At 46.3% G+C, this 26605-nt stretch overlaps 1 protein-coding gene across 1 annotated transcript in view; it reads left to right on the top strand.

The window, feature by feature from the left end:
- Window positions 1-12472: 12472 nt before the first annotated feature.
- The window catches only part of CACNG4 (calcium voltage-gated channel auxiliary subunit gamma 4), a 43530-nt gene continuing 29397 nt past the window's right edge, over window positions 12473-26605 (top strand). Inside the window, exon 1 of the mRNA XM_055700909.1 lies at window positions 12473-12791. Within this exon, the coding sequence (XP_055556884.1) occupies window positions 12569-12791 (223 nt within the window). The 5' untranslated portion in view covers window positions 12473-12568. The remainder of the gene's footprint in view (window positions 12792-26605) is intronic.

Raw genomic sequence — 26605 nt, 5'->3', positions numbered from 1 at the left:
AGGAGGAAAAAAAAAAAGCACTTGTCTTTTCTTCTTTCTACATTCTTCTTAGTCTCAGATCATTTCACTGGGCTGCACCTTCCCCTTAGATACAAACGCTGGTCAGCGTGGACGTGCAGGTTAAGCCTCGTTGATTTTCGGTGACAGAGGGTGTGGTGCATCATTCCTCAGCTGGGGATGCTGCTGGAGGGAGGCACGTTCCCCCTTTGGCTGCCCAAGCAGCACTGGCCGCTGGCCCCAAGGGACCTGCAGGGGTAACTGCCCCCCCACACACACACACCCCCCCTGCCAGGCACCCTGAGCGTGGGGCTGAGCTGGGCGAGCAGGGTGACGGGTGGAGAAAGGTGGTGGTGGGAGCAACTGAGGGTGCAGCAAGAGACAAAATGCCAGTGGAGAAATAAGGATTGTTCACCTATCAAAGAACAAAATGAACTTGAAATTCAACTAATAATTTTCATGCCTTTGCATCAGAAAATAATTTGGGAGGCGAGTTGAATTGAACTGTTGGAGTTCCTTTCAAAAGCTTTAATGGCAAATGCTCCTCTTCCTTCCTAGCCAGCCCCAGTGCTAAGAAGACAAATGATCCGTTAAAGAAATTGCAGCAAATAATGGAAGCAACTGATTTATGATACTTCTTATCGTACTCTGTCAAACAAACCCACTTTGTGTACTGAGCAGCTTCTGAGCCTTGCTCCTGAAGTGTTTCTCACTCGCACCGACTGGAGATGACCGTGCAGCTCTGTGTCTGGCAGCAAGGAGCTGGCTGGGTGAGTTGTCACTTCCATTTGCAGTGCTGACGGAAGCACCGGCCACCTTATCCATGGAAGCTGTGGTTATAAATCACATCCTCCAGCTGCAGGACAGGCACCTCCTGGCCATGCTTGCGTGCGGGAGAGGTCGCTTCCACCATTAATTAGTATTGATGAACTTGCTTAGCAACTGCTGGCCAGTGATCCCTGGGGATGCACAACCTCAGCATCCTTGGCCCAGAAGACCTGTCCCGTGGCAGAGCAGCACTGGGGGACGAGGCAGGTGAGGATGGGCTTGTGCCACCTCCTCCCCAGTTACTGCCATGCAGTGGTACCAGTGCGGGCTGCCGGGGTGTGCAGCCGTGGGACTGGGGTTGATGTCTGAACGCTGTTCACCCTCTGTCTAATCCTAGACCGGCAGCTCTAATATCCAGCTGTTGGCTAACCAGAGCCAACATCTTTGGTTTCAAAAACTGTTCCTCACGTTTCATTAAACTGATGACTTTGGGTAGGAGCCGCAGCAGCCACAGAATCCGCATGCTGACAGTGCCCCTGGAGACGCAGGCTGGGGATAATCGCATCCTTTTTATACTGCTAATAATTAACTGTTAAAACAATTTACTAATGGATGTAGTGGCTTCTTTAAATGATGAATTGATATGGTTTAGCACAGTGATGAGATATGGGTTTGATGCAAGTATTACTGAGTGCAAAGCCAGCCTGCATTACAGCCAGTTGAGGTCAGAATCTATTAGCCGTCGTTCCTCTTAGCCTAAATTCTCTTCATCTATAGAATGAGCCTTTCCTACAGAAATTATTCTAAAACCCTCAGACGGAGCCGCATGTGCTGTCATAGAGCAATGTATGGTCTCATTCCCTAAGTGGAAGAGAGGGAGGGGGGTGTTTTATAAACTCCAGCCAAAAATATAGCAGTACTACCAAACATAGTAAGTTTATCAGATATTTTAGTTAAAAATAGATGAACTTTTTGTGCATGAATAGATGAAATTATATTTACTGGCATGAATTGAATGGGTCTAATCAGAGTAATGGCTGTTGAATATGTGTAACATCTATTAATTGAATATGGAAGCTAGTTTTACCTGATTCTTTATTTTAATAGTTTTCCAGTATTTACACAATGTAACTGTCACAGGAAGTTTAATTAGATATCTGAGATCTCGCAGATCTTGTCAAATTAATTTCTGAACTCTTGACATTTCTGCGACAATGCTGTCCTAATTCTTCTTGTAGCATTTTCTTAAGAAGACTCTAGTAACTAACAGTCATGTCTGACAAAATAAAGATAAGCTGTTATTTCTCTCAAAGAAATGACAGCTCTATTTTTCAAAAGAGAAGGAAAGGTTGCTCACTGTTTTACTTCCTGCAGCAGCAAAATTTTCAGGCATGGCACTGGCAAAACAAAGAGTTACTTGTTGTAGGTAAAGGGGTTTTTATTTTTTTGCATCTAACCATTGCGCTTGGATGGAAAGGTCAGGTGTGTCAAAGATGGTTAAGGCTTTGAAGAAGATGGATGTGTCTATGCAGAAAGAACATAAAGGGGATTGGAGTAGCTTAAAGGAATAAGCAGAATAGGAAAGATCTGGGCTTTAAACTTCATTCTGCTATTGAAGTCATTGTTAGCACTCTTCCCCACTGAGGAAAAAATGTCTTGGGGGGGGGGAGAAGCAGAAAAAAATGAAATATTAAACATATTTTTCTGGCTATCTCAACTGCTGGAATTGCAACTGCACAAATTACTCCAAGCTCTTAACAACTGAGCAGCATCCACTTCACCTTTCTTTCTTCTTCAGCCCTGGGTTGGGGTTGTGGGAACAAGTGCTGGCCGTGTTACAGAAGCGGAGGGGGAAGGTACCCTGCGGGCTACGAGCCCAGGGAAGGTGGAAGTACATGTGTGTGCAGCCTGGACCTGGCTGTTGGCTTATTCTCAGTAAGGTAGATTTCTATATGATTATTGAGCTGGTTTTGCTTAGATGTTTAGCAACAAAACCCTCCCGCCCATCCAAAAAGGGAGGGAGCCCCTGTGGTCCCCACAACCTCTCCCCGTGCCATGCGGCAGCTGCTGTTCCATCTGGCACCAGGATGCTCTTGTGGGATGGCAAAAGCCTGTGCATCCCCAGCCTGCTGTGTGCGTGGTATTTCCATCGCATTGCTAAAATATCATCTTGGGAGGATGGTGTTGGACCACTTGCTCCAGCCCACTAGGAAAACCCACGAGGTCTGGATGGTATTTGCTGCATTCAAGACTTTCTGATAAAACAGGCATCACCCAGGACTCCCCGGCATCCCATGGCAGTGAGGCTGCCACCCAGGAAACCCCCGCACCCTTTCCCACCTCCGTGAGGCTGCAAAGAACCGCAAATTAAACAGTACGGTTTGTCTCAACAAGAAGAAAATCCCTGACAGGTAATTTGTTTATTCCAGATGGGAATGGTTTCTGGCACTTTCTTTGGCAAGGCTGCAGTCTGGGGTGGCTGTGGGTGTCTCGCATCAGACGATGCTCATTAAATAATCCTTTTCGCCCATGCTGCCCCATTCGGTTTGTCTGCCTCCATGATGTTCCATGAGGGACAGATTTTGGAGATTGAAAAGCTTCTGCATCTTCTCATTAGCCCTGCAATGTCCCCTCTGAGAGGGAATTTGAATTTCTGGTCCCTCACATGTAATCTTCAGTGTGCCATATTTGCCACTTCTATTTATTTTCCATTTTACCGCTTGTAAGACTGGAATGTTCCTTTTTATAGAGGCATTACAGTTATGGGTAAAAAATCAACATCTGCCAGCTTTTTCAGCAGAGGTGCTTGTGGGGGGTTGTCCTTGCTAGTTAGAAACCATTGTATTGATAGAGATCTTATTGGAATGCTTTCCTGTGAAAAATGTAAAATTTCCAGAAAAAAGGCAAAAGTATTCTTGCTAGAATCATTCACCTAAATAATGCAAAAAAAGGGACCTGTGGGGGGGATGGCGTGGGGAAGGATCAGACATTCATATTTTAGATTTTCAAGTTCCATGTGAGAACGTGTACAAATTTCAAGAAAAGCAGGCACTTTCTGAAAAAAAATCTCAGTTGAAACCACAGTTTTCTTAAAAATTAATAAATAAATTCAACAGGGCAGTGTTAATGAGCCTAATCATGAAGTCTGACAGTAGATGATGTTGACCTTGTAATGGGTCTCTGCTGTAAGAAAAGAGGGTTATCTACAATCAGAATAGCTGTTGTTATTTTTCATTCTGCTAAGTAAATTGTAGTAGAATTACTCACATGATACCAATGATGTGTGGAGCCCAGTGGAAAGCTAATTCCTTTCAGGTTTTTTTGAGACCACAATCCTCACTCTTTAACAATTTCCTCAGATTAAAAAAAAAAAAATAATCCAGTTGCATCAACATACGTGCGATGAACCTAAAACAGTATTTGGAAATGCAATAGATAAATCTTAGGCATGTATTTACTGGCTACATCCCAAAATAGCACATTACTTATTTATTAATTGAGTTGAATAATTATTCAATGGAGTCACATGAGAGGAATTTTTTTTCTTCATTAGCAGAGCTAAAAGCACATGGAAAACCTGTAGGTGTGTTCCAAGTGATCTTGGCGAAGAAGGGCTGGAAAATTGTGCCTTTTTAATAACAGGGCAGTAACCATCTAATAACCTGAATGAGGAAGGTTCTAGCAATTGGCAAGCGTTCCCTTTTTCTCTGTCTTAAATACTTTGTCATGGCTTTTCACAGCTCCGGCTGCTGCAATTTCTCATCTTCCTTCAAAAGGTGTTTTTCTTCCAAGCCGGTAAGACTTGCACTCTCTTGGACAAACCCTCCTGTCTCCTGGATGCTCTTTAGGAGCCCTGGAGAGCGATGCCGTGCCAGTGCAGCACCGATCCGGCACTGGAGCTTTGGTGGCTCCAGCCTGGCATTGCCCTTGCACGTGCCCGGGAAGGGGGAGCGAAAGCAGGAGCTCAGGGGCTGGAAGCAGGTGGGTTTGCCCACTCCACCGTGGGGACGGGGCTCTGCTGCTCCTCAGATAACCCCTAGTTGCTCTTGTACCTCCCAAGCTGATAAGTGGTCAGATCCTGGGATAAGGGAGGCATTCCTGGGCTCCTCCCAGCCTCAGCGCACCCCATCCATCCCGGCAGGGGTGCTGGTGGCACCGGTGCTGCCACCTCAGCGCGAGGACCCCAAAGGATGCAAAGTCCCACTAGGCAACCCAGAATCTTGCTGATCTCTTCCGTGTCCTAATTATCCTTTTGAGGAGAGTTTCTTGGTGGGTGAACAGAGAAGGACATGCTGGTTTGTGATCTTCTTGTTCTTTTGAGGTGTTTCTGACTTATTTCTTGATAATGTCACATATAAGGGGGGTTGAGGTTTTCCTTTCACATTACTTTAGATTTGGTTCATGTTTACAGTAGACTGCCTGCTCTAGAAAAAGCTGTTTTACAAAATTTTCTGCATTTACAGTTTACTGCTGAATGTCTGTTGGAGAGGTCTTTCCCTACCCCCCACCCCCCAAAAAAAAAAATTCCACCCCACCATGAGAAGCATTTAAGCACAACCTGCAGATGTTACCAGATGTGCTTAATCACAGTGTTGAGTGCAGAAACTTCAGCTTAAACTGTACCAAGTTCAATTTTATATGTGACATTAGCAGGAGGTAAAGCATTACTGGTCCTGCCAGTCTTTCCTCTGGAGCTCTGCGTTCCATCAGGGTCACCACTGGGTGTCTTTGGAAAAAGATGGGGAGGACAGGAGACCCTTGGGACCTTATGCTGATTAAAGATACTGTCTTTGTCCAAAGGAGCTGATGGTTCAGCCATGGGGTAGGTGTTCCCTGAATAAGGAAGCGTGCCGTGACCTGGCCTTGAGCAGACAGGCACCGTTTGAGGTGTGAAGAGAGATAAAAATCAATAAATACACCATTTACCATTTACTCAGCCCAAACAAAATACTTCATTGAGACACCAGTGTAGCTTTAAAAAGTGATGGCAGAAATTATGGTTCCGCCGCCGTGGGTATGGCAAGGCTTTATGGCGTCCTGCTGGCCGTATTTACAGCTCATTTAAAACGCTATGTCAGGGTGTTTTGTTTTGTTTGCTACTGCTTTTCTTCTCCTTCTCACTGCTGCTATCACAGAAGAGTCTGTGGGAAGGGGTTTCTGCCACTCCATGCACAGTTGCTAAATGAGGAAGAGGTGCCTGGACTCTCTCAGCACTTATTCCAGCTCAGTCGGGGAATTGGGAATGGGTTTACAGTTCTGCTCTCCTCAGCAAAACACCCCCTTGGGTTTTCCTGTTTCTCACCTACTGTTTCCCCATGCTTGCTGATCTCTCTATCCAAAAAAACTACTTGCACTGAAAGCGGAGAAGAGCAACGAAACGAGGAGTCCTTGACAGAGACTGGCTTAAAGCTTTTTCCATTTAGGTAATCTCAGTCCAGTAGAGGCAGGAGTCTCCCAGTAAAGCTTTGATTACCTGGTTCAGTACCCATCTCCTAAGCATGATTCTATGGAAAAACAGCTCTTCAGACCCATAAATGTTACAAACAACTGATCAAGAGTGTGGTTTTGGTAACCTGTGCTCAGCACCAGAGGCTGCAGTCCCAGCTCCCGCAGGATTTCCCAGTGTCTTCTGTCGAAATAAAGGAATGAGAGCACAGGGAAGATCAGATCAGCCTTGTTTTGGCTGATTGTTCTGTCACTGACTCCTCAGAAGTAATGACTAGCTTTAATTTTACCTTCCATTTCCTTTTTTAGTAGGCTGAATGTTTATAAAACTTTTTCAAGGGAGCTGCCAGGGTGTCCTCCTGAAAGACCATCTCTCTGGTGCATAATCAGCTGAAATTCTAATGAGAAAATCCTTTCACTGGGCAACGGCTTTCCTACTCAAATGCTGCATTATCAGCTCGAAATTATTCAGACAGATCTGAGGAGTTTACGTTAGGCAGCTTAGGAGATGAATTCAGTGCAGCAAGTTATCGTGATTGATTTAAGTATTTAAGACATCCCAAAAACCTGTTTCACTCAATCCACCTCCTAACACGTTCCTATCGAAGTGCTTCCTTTCAGGTTATGATGCAATCTGAGTGCAGCGAGCAATTCCCCCGTGGCTGGCCAGGGGTAACTCTCCTCCATCCCCCGGGTGTGTGGGTGATGGGGGGGTTTCAAAGGCAAGGTGCCTCCCGACAGATTGCATTTTACACTTCATGTGACTCCAGCAAGCCTCGCCGTGCCGCCCTGCTACAGCACCTTCTCCCTTAGGCCTGAGAAGGAACGCTTGTTTGAAAGAGGATTTATATTTTTGTTTACAAAAAGGACATCTAAGAGGCTAATTTTGCTTTGTTTGTGGAGCGATTAGGCACCAGTGCTCAGGAGCCCTGGCAGCGATGGGCAGGATGCGCGCAGCCACACACGGGCTTGGAGAGAGCCTTGGAAGCACCATCCATCACGGTGACATCTGAGTCCATGTTTCATCTTTGAGTCTGTCTGAAGTCAGCGTGCACTTGTGTGGGGTAGCTGCCTCTGTGTTTGTAGAGCATAAAGAGCCTGCTGCTGGGCTGTTTACAAGTGCCTCGTTATTTCTTAGCACTGATTGATAATTGGTGGAATGAGAAAAACACACAGGCATTTTTTTTTTCCCCTTTCCGCACCTCTCCTCCTCATACCATATTCCCAAGGAGAATCTGTATTTCCCTCGGGATGCTGCCCTGAGAGCGAAGGCAGCTCATTCCGGCAGCGCCCTGTCTGGATCCACCCTTGGTGGCAACAGCCCGTGCGTTTCGCCACCATCACACAGATGTGTTTTCACTGCACTCCTGCGCTAAAACCTTCCCGTAGCATCTGGTCAGGATACTGGCTCTCTAAATCCTTTGAAACATGATGCATAATCAAGGTTCTAGTCCTATTACCCCGTGTTCTTCCTCCCACTCCCTTTTTAACACTTTAAATCCACGAGTAACCCCCGCTCATGTTTTTAACTCATACTCTGGATAATCTTTAACGTGGCATTTACCACTGCGATGAATTTCCCAGCTCTTAAGACATGGACAAGAGGTGGGACTGGAGAGATGAAATAGCATGACAGGTAACAGGCACAGTGAACTTTAGATCTGTGAGAAGTGTGCGATATTAGTTCATTCTGTAGCTGAATGTGAACACTTTTGATATTTAATATCTTACCGGGAGGGATGAGTATTTGAAGGACAAGCATTCATAATTTGCTTTGACATTTGACATGATCAAGCAAGTAAAGGAATAATACTCCGTTTCTCCATTGTCAAAAAGATAATGAGTTTCATAACTATTGGTATTATGGGAAAAATACAGCCCATGTAGTGTGAAATGTGCGAGAGCCACTATATATTCTTCTATAAATTGTGTATATCATGTTCTTTTGATGGCCCTATTCAAACACAGCATGCCTATCCTTTTTAATTTTCTGGTTTGCTGTGCAAGTCTCTTTTTTCTCTTAGAATGAAAAAAGTTTTCTTCAAATTATTTATAGAAAGAGCAGTGCTGTCATCGAGTCTGTCTCATCATATCATTCTTGGGTATCAATTTCTAGGCTCAGACAACAAACCATAGCAGCCACTTTTCCAACAGCAGCATCTGGCTTCCTGGCAAACTCAAAATGCAGTTATCTGGAAAGCTTCAGAGTTGCTTCTGAGCACATTTTATTTATTAGAAAGCAGTTGTGTTGTTTTGCTTCCCATGACTAAGCCAAAGAATATTTAATATATTAAAAAGAATAATAGAACCGAGGCCAAGCTGTTGTCCCTCAAGTGGCAAGAGAATGACAATATTTTTCCTTTAAGATGACTGTTTCTTCAGCTCTGAAGGACAAGCAAACTATTCATGCTGACTCCAGATGATCTTTTATAGGACTAAACCAGAAATTCAGCCTTATAACTCCTCGAGCAAAATTCAAGCTCACCTTTTTTTAGACTCAGTTGAAATGCGATGGTGACTTCTCTGCCAGCCTTCCCTTGCTGGAGGAAGAAGACTCTCCACACAGAGTGGGGTCTTCAGAGGTGAGAGACTCTATGTCCTTGCAATATCTGATGAACGATAACAGAAGAAATGTGGGGGTTGGGAGGTCAGGTACTGTACCAGCCCTCAGCAGAAGTGAATTCAGCCTTTGTTTTGCCACAGAATTTATGAGCTTGGCAGGTCATTTGGATCCAGCTCTGCAAAGGTCTCCCCATGTAGTTCAGTAGGGACCACGCTGATCTGCAAGATCTCATCAAAGTTGTATGAAGATATAGGTCCATGAACAACTTTGATATTACTCCTTCTTAAATATACCTGTGACACAACTGATACCTTCTGCCACATCCCGTGTTCTTGCAAGGTTCTTTGCTCAGGCTGGAGATCTTCGTGCTGGTGAACTCACCTGCTGCTAACCTGGTGAGTTGAATCGAATCCCAGCACTGCCCTGTGTATAAAAGGACATTATCTGACACGGTACAAAATGCATCAAATGTTTTTCCAGTCCTTCATATGTAGCATAATCTGAAGGAAATTAATGAGGATTATTTTTTTTCCTAATATCAGCATTGAGTTAGATAAGAAAGATATCAAGACCCATAAGAGATGACAATAGTCAATTATATAGATGTTATTGGATTTAGGACATACCTAGATGCTAAAATTCATTCTCACATGTGTAGAGCTAAAAGATGAGAAAGGACAAGGGAGGATGAAATATTTGTTGCAGGCTTTGACAATGGTTAGACTGTATCTACATCAAAAGCTTTATTTAATTGATGTGATTATTTTCATTCTGAGAAAGAATTCTCTTGAGTTTTTCCTGAGCAATTTCCAAGTTTCTTTTAGTGAAATTCTAGTGTTATTTTTCTAGATGATACATTAAAAAAAAAAAAAAAACAAACAAAAAAGCCTATTCTATTAAAGCCAATGTGTTTGACTCTTAGGAGCAGAAGCAGTAATGCTAAATGGTAACACCTTGCAGTTTTCCTCTGATACCAGCGGTGTCTCTGGGCCAGGATTTTATCAGTGACAGCTCTCACTGAATTCAGTTAAGCCGAAGTTTCATCTCCAAAGTCACTGTTATTCAGTTCAGAAATAAAATGATCATGCACGGGATTTCATTTAAAGCTTTGAACATCAACACCAAAGAACCAAAACAATTCAGTTTCAAGTTTCTGTTGTGTAAAAGGTATTTCTGGATTTGGACACCCGCCCTTGCACGGTGTCAGCTGGGGCAGGGGGCTTTGCAGCAAGGAGATGCTGTGGGGCTTTCTCTTCTCGTTGCCGTGGGCTTCTGCCTCTGGTCTGAGTGTGGAACAATTAGGTCTTAATTCTGATTGAGGATGGAGGATGCTACTGTAGCACAAAGCACCCTGCCAAGGCCGCTTTACTGCCACCTTCAATGGCAGTATTGTAAGGCTGTATCATAAGCAAAGCCTGCAAATCAAAGGTTACACGATGGGCAACCTTTACTACATATAGTGGGTCAGATAGCTTTCGCATTTAAGAGAAGACTACATGCTTTTTTGCTATTGAAGAGTGTAAGCACTTTTGCCTTCCTTCCGCCACGAATGGAGATTATTCAATGGTTGGATTTAATGAATTCAAAATCCTTAGAAAATCACTAGAGCCAGACATCAATGTAAAATACTCCACCAGCTTTCAGTAGTGGAATATAATATTAGCTCTCCCACAATCTACTTCATGCATTTCAAAAGAATTGGGAACATTTTTAAACTAAAGAAGATAGCTTGGACAGAAAATGATTGCCTTGGATGCTTCTCTGTAACCCTTTAGGAGCCTGAGTTATTTCTCACAGGGTGGCAGAAACAGAAATAGACATTTTCTTTGCCAAAATGCAGAGGGAGGAAAAGGAGTAAGAGGTTTTATTACGAATTTTGTTAACGGGCTGTTACCTTGCACAATGGACAGGATGGTGTTGGGAGGGTGGCCACAGGGCTGGTGGCTGTGAGCCCATGGAGAACCCTGCAGCTGTGTGCTCCCTCTCAGCTGGTGGAGGGTGCTGAGAACCCCTCAGACCAAGCACCGTTCATCCTGTCTCCTGGCTGGCCTGGGAGCACTGAGGAGGCTGTTTCTGTGCCGAGCAGGATCCCTGCCCCGGTTACAGCCCACCCAGCCCTTCCCCTGCTCCTCACTGCGGAGAGCGCCAGCCAGAAGCAGCTCTCTCGGGCAATAGGCTAATACAAATAAATAATATTAATTAAGGCTCGATTGGTTTAAAAAGCTATGGAAATAGCTTCCCTCCTGCTGTTTCAGTATCTCATTTTCCCATTCTGTGCAAACCCCCAAAGCCCAGAGGTACAAACATATATTTTAAATGAGAAGTTTGTTGAACCTCATTAAACTTAAATGCTCGATCCAGTTTTTCTGAACGAGGCTTTGCTCTGCTTTTGAGTTTACCTGACTTCATTCTTCCATCCCTAATGGAGACATTCATTTTAGAAGGTGATTTTGCAAAGGCACTGATAGACCTGCAAACTACGGCTGAAAAGAAAAGCGTAATTTACATGCTTAGACCAAGCACCCTAACTTTGGAGCTCTGCTATGCTTATAGGCTTCATGGCTGAGCAATTTGCCAAGTTCTCTGTGAAATAAAGACCAGCTTTTAATTCCTATCTGCTTTTTGCTTTCCCAGTTTTTATGAAAAGGACGAGCAGCTGAAAAGCGTCTCTGCGTTGGTATGCCGAGCAGCGGAGTCACACAAGCACCTGCAGCCATCCACGCACAGCTTGGGAAGAGCGCTGTATTTCTCGAGGTTTGTAGCTCTTGTCCTCCCACTCCCTAATTCATATACATAAAACTGGTGTGCTGCCACGCTCCCTCCGCACAAACGCATTAGCTGATCGGGAAGGCTTCCCATTCATCTGCCTTGTCACCGGGATGAGGTGGAGGCAGGACTTGTCAACTCGCAGGGCTGAGAGTCAGGGGTGGAAGGCAGGCTAACACGATAAAAAATGGTGTGGGTATTTCTCCCCTTGGTTTTCCCAAGGGAAAATACTTTCAGGTGCTGGATTCTCCCCATCCCCTTCCAAACAGGAGAAAACCAGCAACTCAAAACACCTGCCCACAACCTCCTGGTGTAAGTAATGGCAGAGCAAGGTGGACGGAGGGAATCGGGGCTAAACCCCCAGTTTCTCTGCCACAGCTCTCGGACAATGAGGGGGATCCCCCTGGCATCCCACCACCGGGGCCCCGCAGGGTTTGGCACCATTGCTACGGTGGTTCCTGTGCAGCAGCAGGAGGGGGGGCACAGCCCACCCCAGGGGCAGCACCGAGGGTGCGGAGCTTCGCACCCATGAGGGGGGCAACCCCCTCCGCATCCCCGGACAGCTCTTGGCCGCGATCGCACCCGCTCACACCTTCATCCCCCGTCCAGCTGCCGCTTCACGGCGCCCACCGGCAGCCGAGGAACACGGCGGTGCTGGGGCTCCGCGGCCGGGCTCTGCCCAGCGGGCCGGGGCGGCTCAGCCCCACTGGGCTCCGCGGCCGGGGTCCGGGCGGCTCAGCACCGGCGGGGCGGCGGGCCGGGGGTCCGGGCGGCTCAGCCCCGCCAGGGTCCGCGGCCGGGTGGCCCCTCCCTCCGGCGGCCGGGGCGGGGCGCGGCTGGCGGCGGAGCCCGGCCCCGCGGCGGCGGCGAGCGGCGAGCAGCCCCCCGCCCCCCCCGCCCCCCCCGCCGCGGCCCCGCCACCGCCTCCGCCCCCCGCCCCGTGACTCGGCTGCCTCCCGCGGGCGGCGGCGGCGGCTGCCGGGCGGTGTCGTGCGGCCCCCCGCGCCCGTGCGGGGACTATGAAGCACCATGGTGTGGTGTGACCGTGGCGTCCAGATGCTGCTGACCACGGTGGGCGCCTTCGCCGCCTTCAGCCTCATGGCCATCGCCATCGGCACCGACTACTGGCTCTACTCCAGCGCCCACATCTGCAACGGCACCAACATCACGGCGGACGAGGCGCAGGGGCCGCCGCGGCGGGCGCGGGGCGATCTCACGCACTCGGGGCTCTGGAGGATCTGCTGCCTCGAAGGTACCGGGGTGCTGCGCCGGGCCGGGCGGCGGGGGCGGGGGGGGGCGGCGGCTGCGCGCCCGGGTCCGCCGGGCAGAGCCCAGCCGGAGCCGGAGCCGCGCCGCTGCCTCGGACACGGCCGAGGAGGAGGATGGCGTTACCCTGGCAACCGGCATCTCCGAGATTGCCATGGGAACCGAGCGGCGGGATGCGGAGCTCTGCCCGGGGGAGCGACCTCGCTCCGCCGCCCCCCCCCCCTCCCGCCCCGGGGGCTTCAGGGCTTTGGGGAGCTCCCGACGGGTGCGGGGCGCTGGGGGGCTTTGGGGCGCGCAGGGCTGGGGCCGGGACCCCGCGGGGCTTTGGCCTCGGGGCTCCGCCGCGGCTGTGGGGCGGGACAGCGGGGACCCGAGCTCCCGTCTCTGCTCGGACAGAGGCACCTGGAACCGGTTCAAAGCGTCCTGGTGCTGGGCAGGTGCTTCGGTGCGGGCCGGGGGCTGCCGAACGCACCCCCAGGGCCAGGCTGGGTGACGGGGACAAAGCCAATGAGCCGTGTGGTGGCGGCAGGGGTGGGCGGCGGGGGGACACCCCGCTCCCCGCAGGGGCCGAGCGTGTGGCTCCCTCGGACACGGAGTTGCAGGGACGGCGCGGCGGGAGCTCCCGGGACAAAGAAACACGCGGGTGTGCCGGGGTTTGGCGCAGCAGCTCGGGAAGCCCAGCTGGGGAACATCTGCCCGCCGCGCGTGGCGTGGGAGCGCGGCGCATCCCTAGGGAAGGGCCCGCGCCGCGGGTGGGCACCAGGGGTCCAGGGCCACGGGGAGGCCCTCACCCCCTCCCCGAGCCCAGTGATGCTGGGTGCAAGGAGAGCGCGGAGGAATGCCGGGGACCCCTGCCCAGCCGCTTTGTGCCTCGGGGCGGGGAGGGGACGCCGGAGTCTTTCTCCCCACCCCCCCCCCCCCCCCCCCCCCGCCGTGATGCACTTGGCCCCACGCTGCAGTGCACCTAGTTCCATCAGCACAACTTAGCACGCGTGAACTTTGCAAACCTGGTGTTATGGTTTATTCTAACTGCCACCCGGCTCAGCCCAGCCCAGCCGTGGCTCAGTCCACAGCTGTGTTCAGAGCGGTGCTTCTCCCCAGAAAAGGCTGTGCCATGGTAGAAGCACCTCGTCCTCGTGGCTGTTCTCATCTTCTCCTTTCGCTAACGATTTCAGGCTACAGCGTAATGTGGTTTTTCTCTTAAAATATCAGCTACCTAGCAATAGTATGCATACATAGAATAGCTGTAGGAGAAGGAAGTATTTTTGGACGGTAACGAGAGAAAGAATTACTGAAATGTGAAGGTTTACGGGTAATAATAATGCTTGGCTTTATGACTCCTAAAGGAAATCTGTCTGTTTGGGCTTTTATGACACCTGGAAAATGAGGGCTTAGGTGTGAGAGCTCTGGAGTTTGCTTGAGAGATGCTGAGTATCCTCCACTTCAGCCGAATCTTCTGATCTTCACTGAGCTTGTTCTGGTGTCTTCAGTCTCCGTCTTCCACGGAAAATAAGTTTGTTTGTATCTTGCGGGAGTTGCTGAGCTTGCTCTGCTAGATCTGCTAGACCAGGCCTGTTGTCTCCAGGAGAAACCCCCGAGTTTCCCAAAGTCAGGATTTCTGTATGGGCTTCCAGGAATCTCATTCATAGAAATGTGCAGCTTTGAAACTGGTGGAACGTTTGCCTTGGTTTCAGCTGGGTTTAAGTCAGAACTTCATTTAAAAAAGGAGTAGTCGTTGGAGCCCTGAGCGATGGGCAGCACTGCAACTGCCCGGTGAGCTGGTGCACATGGTATGTGCAAGGGTATTTGCTGAAAAATCGCACCCAGCAGCTGTGTGCAAGTGAGCCTGGAATCCTCATCAGTTCAGGGCACAAAAAAGCGTTTCAGGAGCTCCATCTCTCCGACGGTAGTTGAGCTGTTCTGCTCAAAATTCAGATGCTCATAATCGAATTACAAAGTTACAGATTTTAAAGTTGTCAAATGTGTGCTAAGAGTGGACAATTTGAGAAAGCTGTCATCTGTTCACAGATATGAGGAACAGAGACTTCATTCTCTCCTACATTTTCAGTATGTTCTGTCTTTGTAAGATGAATAATTTAATGTGTCTATAGATTTTATGTTTTAAACCATATCGTGGGACTTTGATTTCCACATGGAAAGGCTCCTTTGTTTCATAAAATAATAAAACCATTTCTAGAAGCTGATTTAAAACAACACCCCCTTGATTGTTACAGAGCATCGCTCGTTCAGAGTGGATGGGTCTTTTAGTAAAATCAACATAATAGTTGCAACTCAGAGGAGATGCATAGCAAGAAAATAATTTCAGTTCTAGATTTTCATATGTGATTAAATGGTCTGGCTTCAAACCTATTTTCAGAACTCTTTTTGTGTTTTGGAGTAATAATTATAAAAACCTACTTAATTTATTTTAATGGCCTTAAGCACCATTTCCCTCTTATCTCAAAAAGACAAATCTAAAACGCAAATGTACAAAAGCTGAAAATACCTTAAACAGCTTCTCCAGTTGCTTTTGACATGAATAAAGCATTTCATTGAGTAAATTTCAGGTTGGCTGAAATTTTCCATTAAAATGTTTCTCAACTATATCCATAAAACAACCTGTACAATGGATTTTGAAGAAGCACCTGTTTAGTACCCCCAGTTCTAAGATTTCAAACAAAATTATTGAAATAGAATGGAAAAGAATAACCTCCTAATGAAATTATTAGGTGTTGCTCAATGGTTTCCTGTTTTTCTTCTTTGAGACAACATATTTTACAACAAATTAGCATTGTGGTGATAACTGGAGTGATACAGTTTAGGGATCCAGCATATTATTGTTTTTTGGAGCTGCAGTTGTCTTGGGGATGAAATCATGCTTCAGTACTAGTAGTCGATACTACTATGGAGCTTAGTCACTCAAGAAGTAGCATTAATGATACATCAGTCAAACTCTTGCCTGTATAATCCTAATTTTGTTCTTTTAGCGTGTTTGTCAAAGGTGGAGGTAGGAGGCTCATTGAGTGAATTTTAAATAATAGCAGTATTTCTGTGTGTATTTTTAAAACTTATATCCAAGGTAATTGCCTTAGTTAAAAAACTGTTTAAAATAATTCTTGGTATGAATGTGCATGTAGCAGAAGTGGGTGCTGTTCAGCTGAGGCTCTGCGGTGAAATGGCCGTGAGGGTCCCTGGCAAAGCTGGGCTTTGGTTTTCTGGGGCCACGGCATCTACAATTACTGCCGTTTTGACAGCTCAAGTTAAACTGTCACTGGAGTACGAAGCTTCCAATGAAGCCCCCGTGCAGCCACCCACACCTCATGCCTGCACCCCAACCCACACATTATTAATAAGAGCAAATCGTCCCCATTTCACGTGGCTGCTGTTATGCCCCATGTCCACACTCGAGTTAGGGGAGTTGTCACAAGCTGTGGGTCTCCGTCAAGCTGGTGCAGAGCAGAGTCTTGCGAACATAGCACATGCTGTGTCTTAGGCATAATAATTTCATGGCCAAGCTAACCCGAGAAAGAGAGATGGAACCACCATAGTTTTCCAGCATCCCCTATACCTATGATAAATGTACAGCACAACTATGTAAGCCTTACGCAGTCTTACTCACAAGGAGGATCTGCTGTTATAATATGTGCCTAGGGAAAAAAAAAAAAAAAAAGATTTTAAAAACACCACTTTATCCACTGAAACTGCTTATCTTGGTGAACAATCGTGCTGAAGTTAATAGGACAGCTCACAATAGAGAGCTCTGCAGGCTCTGTGACATCAAGATATGAAATCAAGTAATGTACTTGTAATTTAAATTTATTCAAAGAGTATTTTATTAAACACTTCAGAATAAGAATCTCTTTGAACCCATTATGTCTACTGCTTTTAGTATTCCCTGTTTGCCATTTACTTTTCAAGTGCTGCAATTGGTTATTTAATTCCCGAGGAACCACGTGTCCTTCCTGACTGGGCGGTTGGAACATTTACAATTGGGAGGAAGGATCAAGTAAATCATTTATTACTTGAAAACTTGCACAAATGCACATTTGCACAATTATTCGCAAGTCTTCCAGCTTGGATGAATGCGCACAAACATGGGAACTGTGGCACGCGCATGCACTGCTTCCATGGATACTCTTGAAAACAAAATAAAAATGCTTATACAAATGTTTGAGGCAAGCAAATAAAGGCAGGCTGCTCTCCATCAATACTGCAAATTCATGGCTAATCCAAGAAGAATGGATATTCTTTAGTATTCTCAAAGCAAAGCTATGAAGTCCTAGCACCAGCACTATTTGTAGTAAACTAAATACAGTGCAGGCTTTATATTCAAATGCTATTGCCAAAGTTGTGTTTGTTGAAGAGCAAATGTTATAGGACTTTAGTATCAGCCATGGCCTGCCTTGGAGGTTATATCCACAGGCACATTAAGAGGTGGTTGATCTTCTCAGTCTTTACACTTTACACTTACATGCACACTATGGAAGAAGGTAGCTGCGAATGGAGAACGCACACATGGGTGTCTCTGCTACAAGAAACTTACTCTGTGCTGTAGCCTGTTTCTAGAACAAGATATATGCATTTTGTATGTGCGTTATAGGTCCTGAAGAGTGAACTTTTGTCTGTGAATCCTTCAAAGCCAATGTAAATGCATTGAAGAAGGACTTTTCTGAGACTCAGCCCACATTTTCATTCTTTCTTTCCATACATCCTGCTCGTAGCATCTTGGTTTCCTTGGTAAAACACGTGCTGTTGAGAAAGAGCTATGCTGCAGGCGTTTTTAAAAGCAATTCTTAGAGCTCCAACATCACCTTTGCAACAGTGTTCGAAGCAGCGTAGTTTTGGTAGCAGCTGATGGAGTGATTTTTGACAGCCTTTTTAGGCTGATTTTTTTCAAGAGCATTCCATTTGCAAGAGACAGTTTCTGAATTCGGAGCGATCTTTCGGGATACAGAGTTCAGTCTCTTTGAATTATTGTCCATAGTATAACACATTTTAAAATGCTGAGAAATTTTTGTGCTGGAGGAACTGTCAGCAGAAGATGGGTTAAGGCATTATCTATTCTCAAAAAAGCAGGGATCTCCTACGTGCACGTCTTTGAACATCTGTAACTGAGGTTCTCAAATGACCGTATCGATGTAACAAAACATCTATTCTTCCTGAGATGCTCTATGAAACAGGCATCTAAAGCTAATTGACTGAATATACGTTGCTTTAACAAATTAATTTGCTTTCTTGAACTCGATCTACTATATAGCCAGTAGGGAGCTATCAGGCTACATGAAGGTTTTGGCTTTTTCTTGTTGGCTCTCAGCATGTCACATATCCCAATGCAAAACTTAGAACCCAAAGACTTTCTGTACATTAGCAATACTCCCTGAAGGCTGCAAACCGATGAAAGCACATTTGTAATCCAGCTGTAAAGCTTCTTCATCTGTGCAAGATGTAATGTGGAGAATGTTAATCTTACCTAGGTTTCAGAAATGTTTTGTGAAGAGTCAAGGAAGCACTGGGTTATACAAATAGGATACTGGCGTCTGTGTTGTGCTGTAGTTACTTTTTTATTCTGTGTAGAATTATGCTGCATATTGTAGGTGGTTGACAGATGGCATTTGTGGTAGTATCTCTCAGAGGCATAGTAAGTTATTTTGGGGTTCGTGGGGACCTTTTTAATGTAATATAATGGAGGTTTTGAGCTTCTTCCAGCAGCCATTACCTTCAACTGACCTTCTGCCATGGGCTTGTATCACTCTTTTTAGATACTGGCAGAAGCTTGTAGCCATTGCACCTCGTCAGGGCTTGCCCTGCCTTCTGGCAGCTCTACTAACCCACATGGCTGGAAACCGGTAAAACAGGCAAATCTAACAACATGGGTTTGGGTTCCCGTAAGATTTCAGCGCAGTGGTCGTTTCTGCAGTGCGTGCTGTCCCACCCGCTGGTCACCCTGCCTTACTTGTGCCCAGGTCACACTGTCCACCCCGCAGCTGTGGTCAGGGTCTTGCCAGCTGCAAGATAGGTGAAGTCCTTAAAAAGCTGGGGGAGAAGGGGCATCTGTGTGCTCTCTCCGTCCTGCAGCCTTGTGCAGCTGCACAGAAACAGAGAGGGGAAAAAAGGAAAAATATTAGGAGCGGAGGCTAGTGCTGTCATCTCATTTTTAATTCTTTTGAGGAGGTAGGAGTACGTAGGTACCGAGTGTCGTTTGAAGTCTGCTGTTAATGCCTCTCGGCACCCAGATACGTGGTTGGTGTCTGTGTGGTTGGTGTGTCGAAGACCTGAGCAGTGATTTCTGTCTCCCCAAACCGGGAATGGTGAGGGAGGAGGAGAACGTAAGGGCTTGTGGGTCTCGGCTTGGCTGGGTGTCCTGCCCGATTCGGGGCCGGTTACCTTCTGCCCCTGGCCTGGAGGGGTGGCTGCGCTTCCCTCATACTGATAACAAAAGGGAAGAGATGTGGAGAAACTGGGACACGGCCGTAGGGTGTCCCATAGCTCAGAGAAGGTGCAGGAACGCTGCTTTAACTGGGTTTGAAGCATTTTGCTTGCAACTTATGTTTTATACATGCAATATTTTGTGTTTAAGCATGTCTTCCTTGAGGGACAGGATTAAGTCTGATTCTCCACCTACGTAAATTTAACTGCTTTCTAGGAAGGCAGTGGAATGATGCCAATAAGAAGCCGATAAAGAGAAGGGATCATAGATCTGCCCCTTCAATTGGACCCTTTCCTGCTGGTCCTTCTTTTCTGAGCCAAGACTCATCTCAGGAAATAAATCATACTACCAAACTGAAAAATTGGTCCTGCTTCCAAACATTACTTCGTGCTTATCTTCATTTTCGATTTCTGTTTACTGGTATTTATTATGTCGCAGACTTATGGTTCAGCATCCAAATTCTTACCAACAGATGGCAAGGCAGGATGCACAGGAGTAGTAAAATAAACAGGATAAATGCACAACTGCCCATATGTCTGAGAGGCTGATACACATTTATGACTTCAGAACAAAAGGATGTGTTCAGTAGGCAGCTCCAGCGCTGTGCAGGGCTTCTCGACATTTTCTGCCTGGCCCTAAAGCCTCTCGCTTCTTCCACATACTTCGTTCAGCTAAATTACAATATCTTTTGTCCTCTCTCCCCTGTTCCCAGAGAGTTGTTCCCTTTAGTTATCTGCCTTTGCTCCCAAAGTACATCAGTTCATTTTACCTTCAAAATTCTGGAGTAGGAGGTCGCTCTTTTCTGGGCTTCGGATTGTATTTTTCCTTTCGGAGTGGTTGTTTTGGTTATTTTGAGGGGTACACAGAGGTGCTGGGCACCACAGCAACGTTTGAGATGGTGACTTTCTCTGCATTGGGATTTATTGTAATATTAATGATAAGTGGCCTCTCTAAAATCTCAAAATAGCAAGCCTCAGGGCAAGCTGCCTGCAGGATGGATAGCCCAGCCGAGACAGACTTTAGCTAGATTTCCCTTCAAATCTGGGGGCATTTTTGCCAGTTGTTGCATGCTGTGGGTCAAATGCAGTGAAAGCGTTGAAGCAGTTCTTGATTTAGCCTGGCAGATAGTCCGGCCCCTCTTTTCTCCTTCTCCTTCTGGCATCGTGTCATCTTAAATTCTTTGTTCTCATTCTCTCTTTGCCTCTCTTTACTGAAAGGTAACTTTCCTTCGGCTAAAAAGGCACCTTTTCAATGATGGTGTGAGAGTCTGTCTTTAGAAAACTGGTAGATACTGCCCCAAGTAGAAATTTAGGATTTTTAATTTCTCTTCTTAACTCTTGAGCATCTCTGTGCCTTCCTGCCGATGAAAAATGTGTCGTCATGTCCTTGTCAAAAGGCAGGAGGTTTGGGTTCTCTTGTCTCCACCTTTTTTACTTTGTTTCCCGTGTGTTTATCCAGGCTCTTGCTTACTTTACAAATGGTGCTGTAAGTTCTTCTTCAATGGAGTTTAGGGATTTCATGTCAAATGTGGTATGTGAAGGAATGCTAGATTATAAACGTGGTCATGGTTCGGAGAGAGGGATGAAGGGAGAGCGCATTATGGGATTACAGAATTTCCTCTGCAGATTGCCAGGCCCTGATACGAATTAACCTCTTTTATTGTTCTCTTTCAAGCATTCCGCCTTTTAATTGCTATTTTGGAATTGTGCCACTTGGTTATGCCCTTTGAATGCTTCTCACTTAGCCAGTCCTGTTAGCTTGATAATGCCAAAGATTTCAAAGATATAAAGAAGCGACAGGCGTCCCCTCTTCGAGTGGGAGAGTCACCCAGCTCAGCAAGGAATTACCACCCTGGTTTGGCTGCCAGGTGTTTTTTTACAAGTTTGTTAATAACCGTTTTTAAGTCACTGCCAATTCTCTGCCAGAGGTTTCAGATCAGTTTTCTCCCGTTTATACATTTTAAATAATGCAATTTTGTGTAGAATATGGATGACTGAGTATTTTCTCCTGTCCAAATATATAGCATTCAATAGTGTTAGGATTGTTATTGTGTCTTACTTGCATCCCAGAGGCACAGTTTATCTATTGTTGCTGCGAGGCATTAAAAAGGAAGCATGACATGTCGCAATTATGGCTTGAAATAGGATCTTGCCAGAGGTATATTGCCTAAATATAATCAAATCTAAAATACAACTTATTGCATATACCTATCTTAGGGCTGTGCGTACCTATCTCATGGCTCGCTGAATATCAGTGATGGCTATTAGCAAGACGCTGGATAATTTTGTTATAAGAATTGCCGTGCCATTGGTTTTTTTTTTTCTAAAGCTCAGCCTTCAGCATCCAGCTGCCCGCAAGCAAAAGAAATAGCAAATTCTTAATGCTGGAAGACCTTGTGACTATTTAGACTGAGTTTTCGAAGGTAGCCAGATATGAAAGTTAGTAATATTCCTTTGTGTATGACTCACTAATGGCAATAGTGGGCTTGAATCATCTTCATCCAGTGGCTCTTCTAAACTCAGGTAAACTATAGCAATGCTGGTTTACATACTTACATACATTTTAATGCAAAATTAGCTAGAGTTAGTTTCTTTGTGTGTTACGTCTGTTTTTAGCAAAGTGATGAAACAGCAAGTTGCATTATGTCGCATCACATTTTTACCCACGTGGATCATGACCATGGTCGAAGCCCTCAGATTGACTGAGCAGAGCTCTGTTACTTGAGCCAGTGGAGTAATAGCCCAAAATAGATTGTTATTCTGCAGATACGCCTCTGCGGCTGGTGGGCAGGTTATTTCTTGGCAATGGTGAACTGCCCAGACTTCAGGAACTCGGTTTCCAGTGTGGGTTGCAGAGGGAGAGCTCCAGACTCTTCATTTATTTCGCCCCAAATGTGACACCCCCTGGTCCTGCCCTGTCCCCTGGCGTACAGCCGGCTGCCTGCGGTTTATTCTGTACAACCAGAGCTCAGCAACTTTATTAACTATTTCAATCGGGATTTCTTAGGGAAACTTGGAAAACATCCGTATCGAGCAGAGCTATCCTAGATATGACAAAAATATGATCAATTAATAAATCAGGGAGCTAAGTAACAGTTTGGAAGTGGCTTCTTAAACCCAGAGCTGCTTACCGTAGCCAGCGGGGTGCATACCCTCCTCCTCCTGCCGGCAGGCAGCGGGGCGCCAGTGATTTGCCAGTACAGCAATTTTGGGTTCGCCGGCGTGCTCTTTGCAGACAGACCAACCTCTTCCAGACAGACCGGTAGGACGCAGACGGCCCCAGTCCAAAAGCCCCTCTACATTTATGCAGGCGCTGAACCCAAGCCAACAGACCTGGCAAGAGGCTGAGTTTCTTGGCTCAGGCTTCGCGCTGCTTGGATCTGCCCACCCTGCGTTTGGATCAGAGCTGGGCCGCGTCCCCCCAGCTCTGCCCACTGCGAAAACACGTCTTTGTCTGTCGACAAAAGATGCTCCGAGATGATGAGCAGTCTTTTCAAAGACTGTGGCTTGTGAACTCTTAACTGCATTTCCAGTGAAGGTTTGTCTTTGAAGCTTCTGTTGCACTGGGAGTCAACAGGATTTCATTTTGTACGTTACTTAGGTGTTTCCAAAAATATTTATCCAGGACTATGCCACTACCTGCTAATCATGAGATTAAAGATTCTTGTGATTCTCCTCAGTAGACTGAAGGTTTGCTTTGGAGGTTGGTAAGCATTTCTCCTTCGCTCTGCACATTTTGCTGTACTCTTGCCCTTGCCTTTAGCGCTGGCAAGTGCAGGCGGTTTTGGAGATGCTTTGGGATCCTTAAAGATGCAAGACCTGAAATAAAACATGTAGTATTTAGGAATAATGCTAGGGCTGTGTTCACAGTATCACTTCTAATTATAGCCATTTGAACAATTCATTTGCAATGTCCCACTACGCTAGCGCTTATTAAAATAGAATCCTCTTTATAGTTTGCTGGCAAATTAAGAGGGGAAAAACCTGGCTATCCCATTCCATCCAATGTCTTTGAAGGAGGTTTACCCTCATAACTTGCTTTCTAGGGATATTCCCTTGTTTTTACTTGTACTCCTGGTCTGATTTTTAATGACTGTGTGTCTCTCAGCAGCAAATTCCCAGTGACTTTTTCCTCATTTTATTTTAATTCCTGTATATAAATGGCAGTGTTCTAGCTGGAGACAGTCTTTGGATGCAGCAGCAAAACCCCATAGAGAAGGAAAAACAGGCCAGAAATTTTCCACCTGAATTCTAAGTCTTACCCGGGGCTTTGGCTGCACAAAGAGCCAACACGCTGGACTTTGCCGGATCAGAGGAGCGCTCGCACGCAGGAGCGGGGCGAGGGGCAAGTGGTTCAGGATCCGCGCCAGACCTGGGCAGCCAGGACCTCGCTGTCGGCATCTCCAGGCGTCGGCGCTGGATGCAGCTACTCCCACAGGTTATCCCTTTTCCTGGCATGAGTGCTCTGCCCTGGGACGGCTGAGCAAGTGGCTGCAGCTGGCCAGAATATGGGTACACAGTTCCTAATGCTGATTTTATAGCATTGATGTGCACCTGTTTTGGTGGCCAACTGGCACTGTACTCAGCCTAAAATCTGCGTGTAAGCCCTGTATTAGGAGAGGCGTAAGAATTAGCGTGTATCAAACATGTCATTAGACACGTGCCTGGTAGACATAATGTAGGATAATGAATATGATCACAAGAATAAATTAATAACTGAAAATATTTTTTATATGTATGCACACTTAAAATAGGGTAAGGACTAAGTGACACTTGTGTCACCAGTTTATAATTAAAATGCAGTGCTTGAATGAAAATGTAAGCCTCAATTAGCCAGCACGACCCTGCTTCCGGCTTTACTTCCCACTGAAAAGCAACGATAACAAGCTCACATTTATTATCAGAGTTTTTCCTGGAGCTGTGCACTGAAACATGCTCACATCTGAGCCCTTTCACTGAAGACATTTTTTCGCTTCAGCAGTTTGGCATGCCATACAAAAGCTCTCTGATTTTTAGTGATGTTCACCTCCTCTTACATAAAAATGTTTTCTGTGCATATTATTTGCTTTTAGTTAAAGTCCAGGTGCACGGGTTACTGAAGAACCAAAAGGATGGCTCATCACGTAGCACAATGGGTAATTATTGCGGAGCTTTGCTGTGTTGCACAGACAAACCCTTTCTTGGAGCTCGGCATTGTAGTTGTGAGAGAGCAAGAATACCTACGATCTAGCCCAGAGTCCTATAAGGATAAGCACAGATCCTCCGGTATATGCTTTGCCCATTTAATTTTTAATTATCTCAAGGGACAGAGCTTCACAATTTTGTTTAGAGATACTATTTTGCATTTTAATTTCACCAGTGGGATGTTAGTACATATATAAATTATGAGGTCTCACGTGTTTTCATCCCCAGAGTCTTTCTAGTTAGGCTTTTTGTAGAATGGTTAAATAATTCCCTGGGTCTGGCCTCCATTTAAGCCAGGATTTATCTGGATTTATGCATGATCCAGACAAAGTTTGGTGCTGTGTTCCTAAGTATGGAGCTGCTGATTTCTGCAAGACAGGGCAGGGTCCTTGGCTAGGCAGGTGCCTTGGAAGAGCAGTTCTGGAAATACGTGTGCTGGGGGGGCTGCCCCTGTCAGCGTGCAGGAGGGTTGATGCTGTGCCACGGCTTGACTCAGCGCCCCACGTGAGGGGCAGCACCATCCCCTTGAGATCCAGATCCTTGAGGTGCCTTTTGAGGGCTGCTGACAGCAATTTGCCAATGCTAAAAAAAATAGAAACCTTTCAGTCTAGGACTTATCAGCCTGAAGATGCCTGTCACGTTGTGAGGACGTGCAGTAGGTACTCAGCTGGGTGTGTTTGCACCCTTCAAACTGGTCCAGGTGCAGACAAGGCACCAGGAATCGGATTCCAAACTAAGAAGGGAAGGGGATGCCTTTCCCAAGCCAGTGCTTCGGACAGCTGGTGAAAGGCTAACCAGCCCCGAAACGGCAACACAGAGCAGCTGAGCCTCAGAAAGTGCACTTAAGGAATATGTCCTCTCGGATGGAGATGGGACCGAATGTCCACATGGATATCTTGTGCAATGCCCTTTCCAATATTTTAAGCAATTTCTACAGGCAGAATTCTTGTAATGTAGGAGTGGATGTCAAGCCAGGATATCTCAACTCGGAATAGATATGTGCTCTTAGCTTTGGGTCAGGCAGTGATGTGTGGTGTAGTTAGTGCCCTCAGGGACTCTTCAAGTTGTAAGAACTACAAACCTTCTGGTTTTTCACTGGTGCTATTCATACGGGACAGAGTGACTTCTCCAGGAAGCCTTTCCAACAGCAGCAGCAATCTCTCTCAATAGTGTTTAATAACTACCCATGGAGAAAATTACCCTCTATTTAAAAGGCCAGGAAAATCATCTTCAGTTTAACTCTGCTGACTGTGGTAGAATTACACCAAAACTGAGTTTTGTCTGATATCCTTTCCCATGCTAATATTCGGTAGCTGGGCTGAAAAAGCCTTTCAAAGGCAGATTAAACAAGTCCAAATGGTGAAATATTCTTTTAATTTTCCTTCACACGCGTTATTTTAGGTGTAGCTTGGAATGCTGCCCTTATGGAGGCATCCCTTTAAATATTTATACAGCATCAATATGTAGCTACCTTCATATGTTTTTAATACGTTCCTTTCTAAATTAACCATTAGGTAACCCTGTTCTATAGCGTTCCCTATCTTGTACTGCCTTTATGCCACCCTTGGATTTTTATTTATTTATTTCGCTGTGGAACAATGAAGATGCCAAGGCAAGGCCCAGAGGCACGGTGGAAATGGAATTCCTGGAGCACCACGGCTGTTGCCGTAGTGGACGCGCACTCAGCACCACGCTGCGCTGCTCTGCAAGCCAAGGGGGCGAAAACCTCGGCTCCGCTGCTGGCCCGTGTCAGTTCACCGCCGTTGCAATGGCAGCTCTTCCTTTTCCTAATCGTAGTTCCCAGGATCAGGAGGAGGAAAAATACTGAAGCAAACCCGAGCAAAGAGGTGGCAGCGCTGCGAAGGGGCAGGGAGTGGGACCTCCGTTCTGAGGTGCTCCCTGGGAACTGCAGTTGTGGCTGGCAGGTTGCAGGATTTTCTGGAGGCTTTTCTCTTTCGTCTTCTCATTTTCTGTTGGTTAGTAAGATGCTACGGTATGCCAAGGTGACCAGGACAAAGTGCAACGGAGCCAAAGGTCTTTACTATTTCCTCGGCTCCGATTCAGGCTGAAAACCCACCGATGAGTAAAAGTGTTGGCACAAGCCATGGGTTTTTGTGATGGTGGGATTTATGAGTCTTGTTTAATTATACCGCATTATCATAGCAAAATGATTTCTGCAGAAGCTGCTCA

Source organism: Falco cherrug, chromosome 1 (genome assembly GCF_023634085.1).
Source record: "Falco cherrug isolate bFalChe1 chromosome 1, bFalChe1.pri, whole genome shotgun sequence".
In the NCBI taxonomy this organism is placed as follows: domain Eukaryota; kingdom Metazoa; phylum Chordata; class Aves; order Falconiformes; family Falconidae; genus Falco; species Falco cherrug.
Note: the sequence above shows the minus strand (reverse complement) of the source record. Positions and strands in the feature narration are given on the sequence as shown.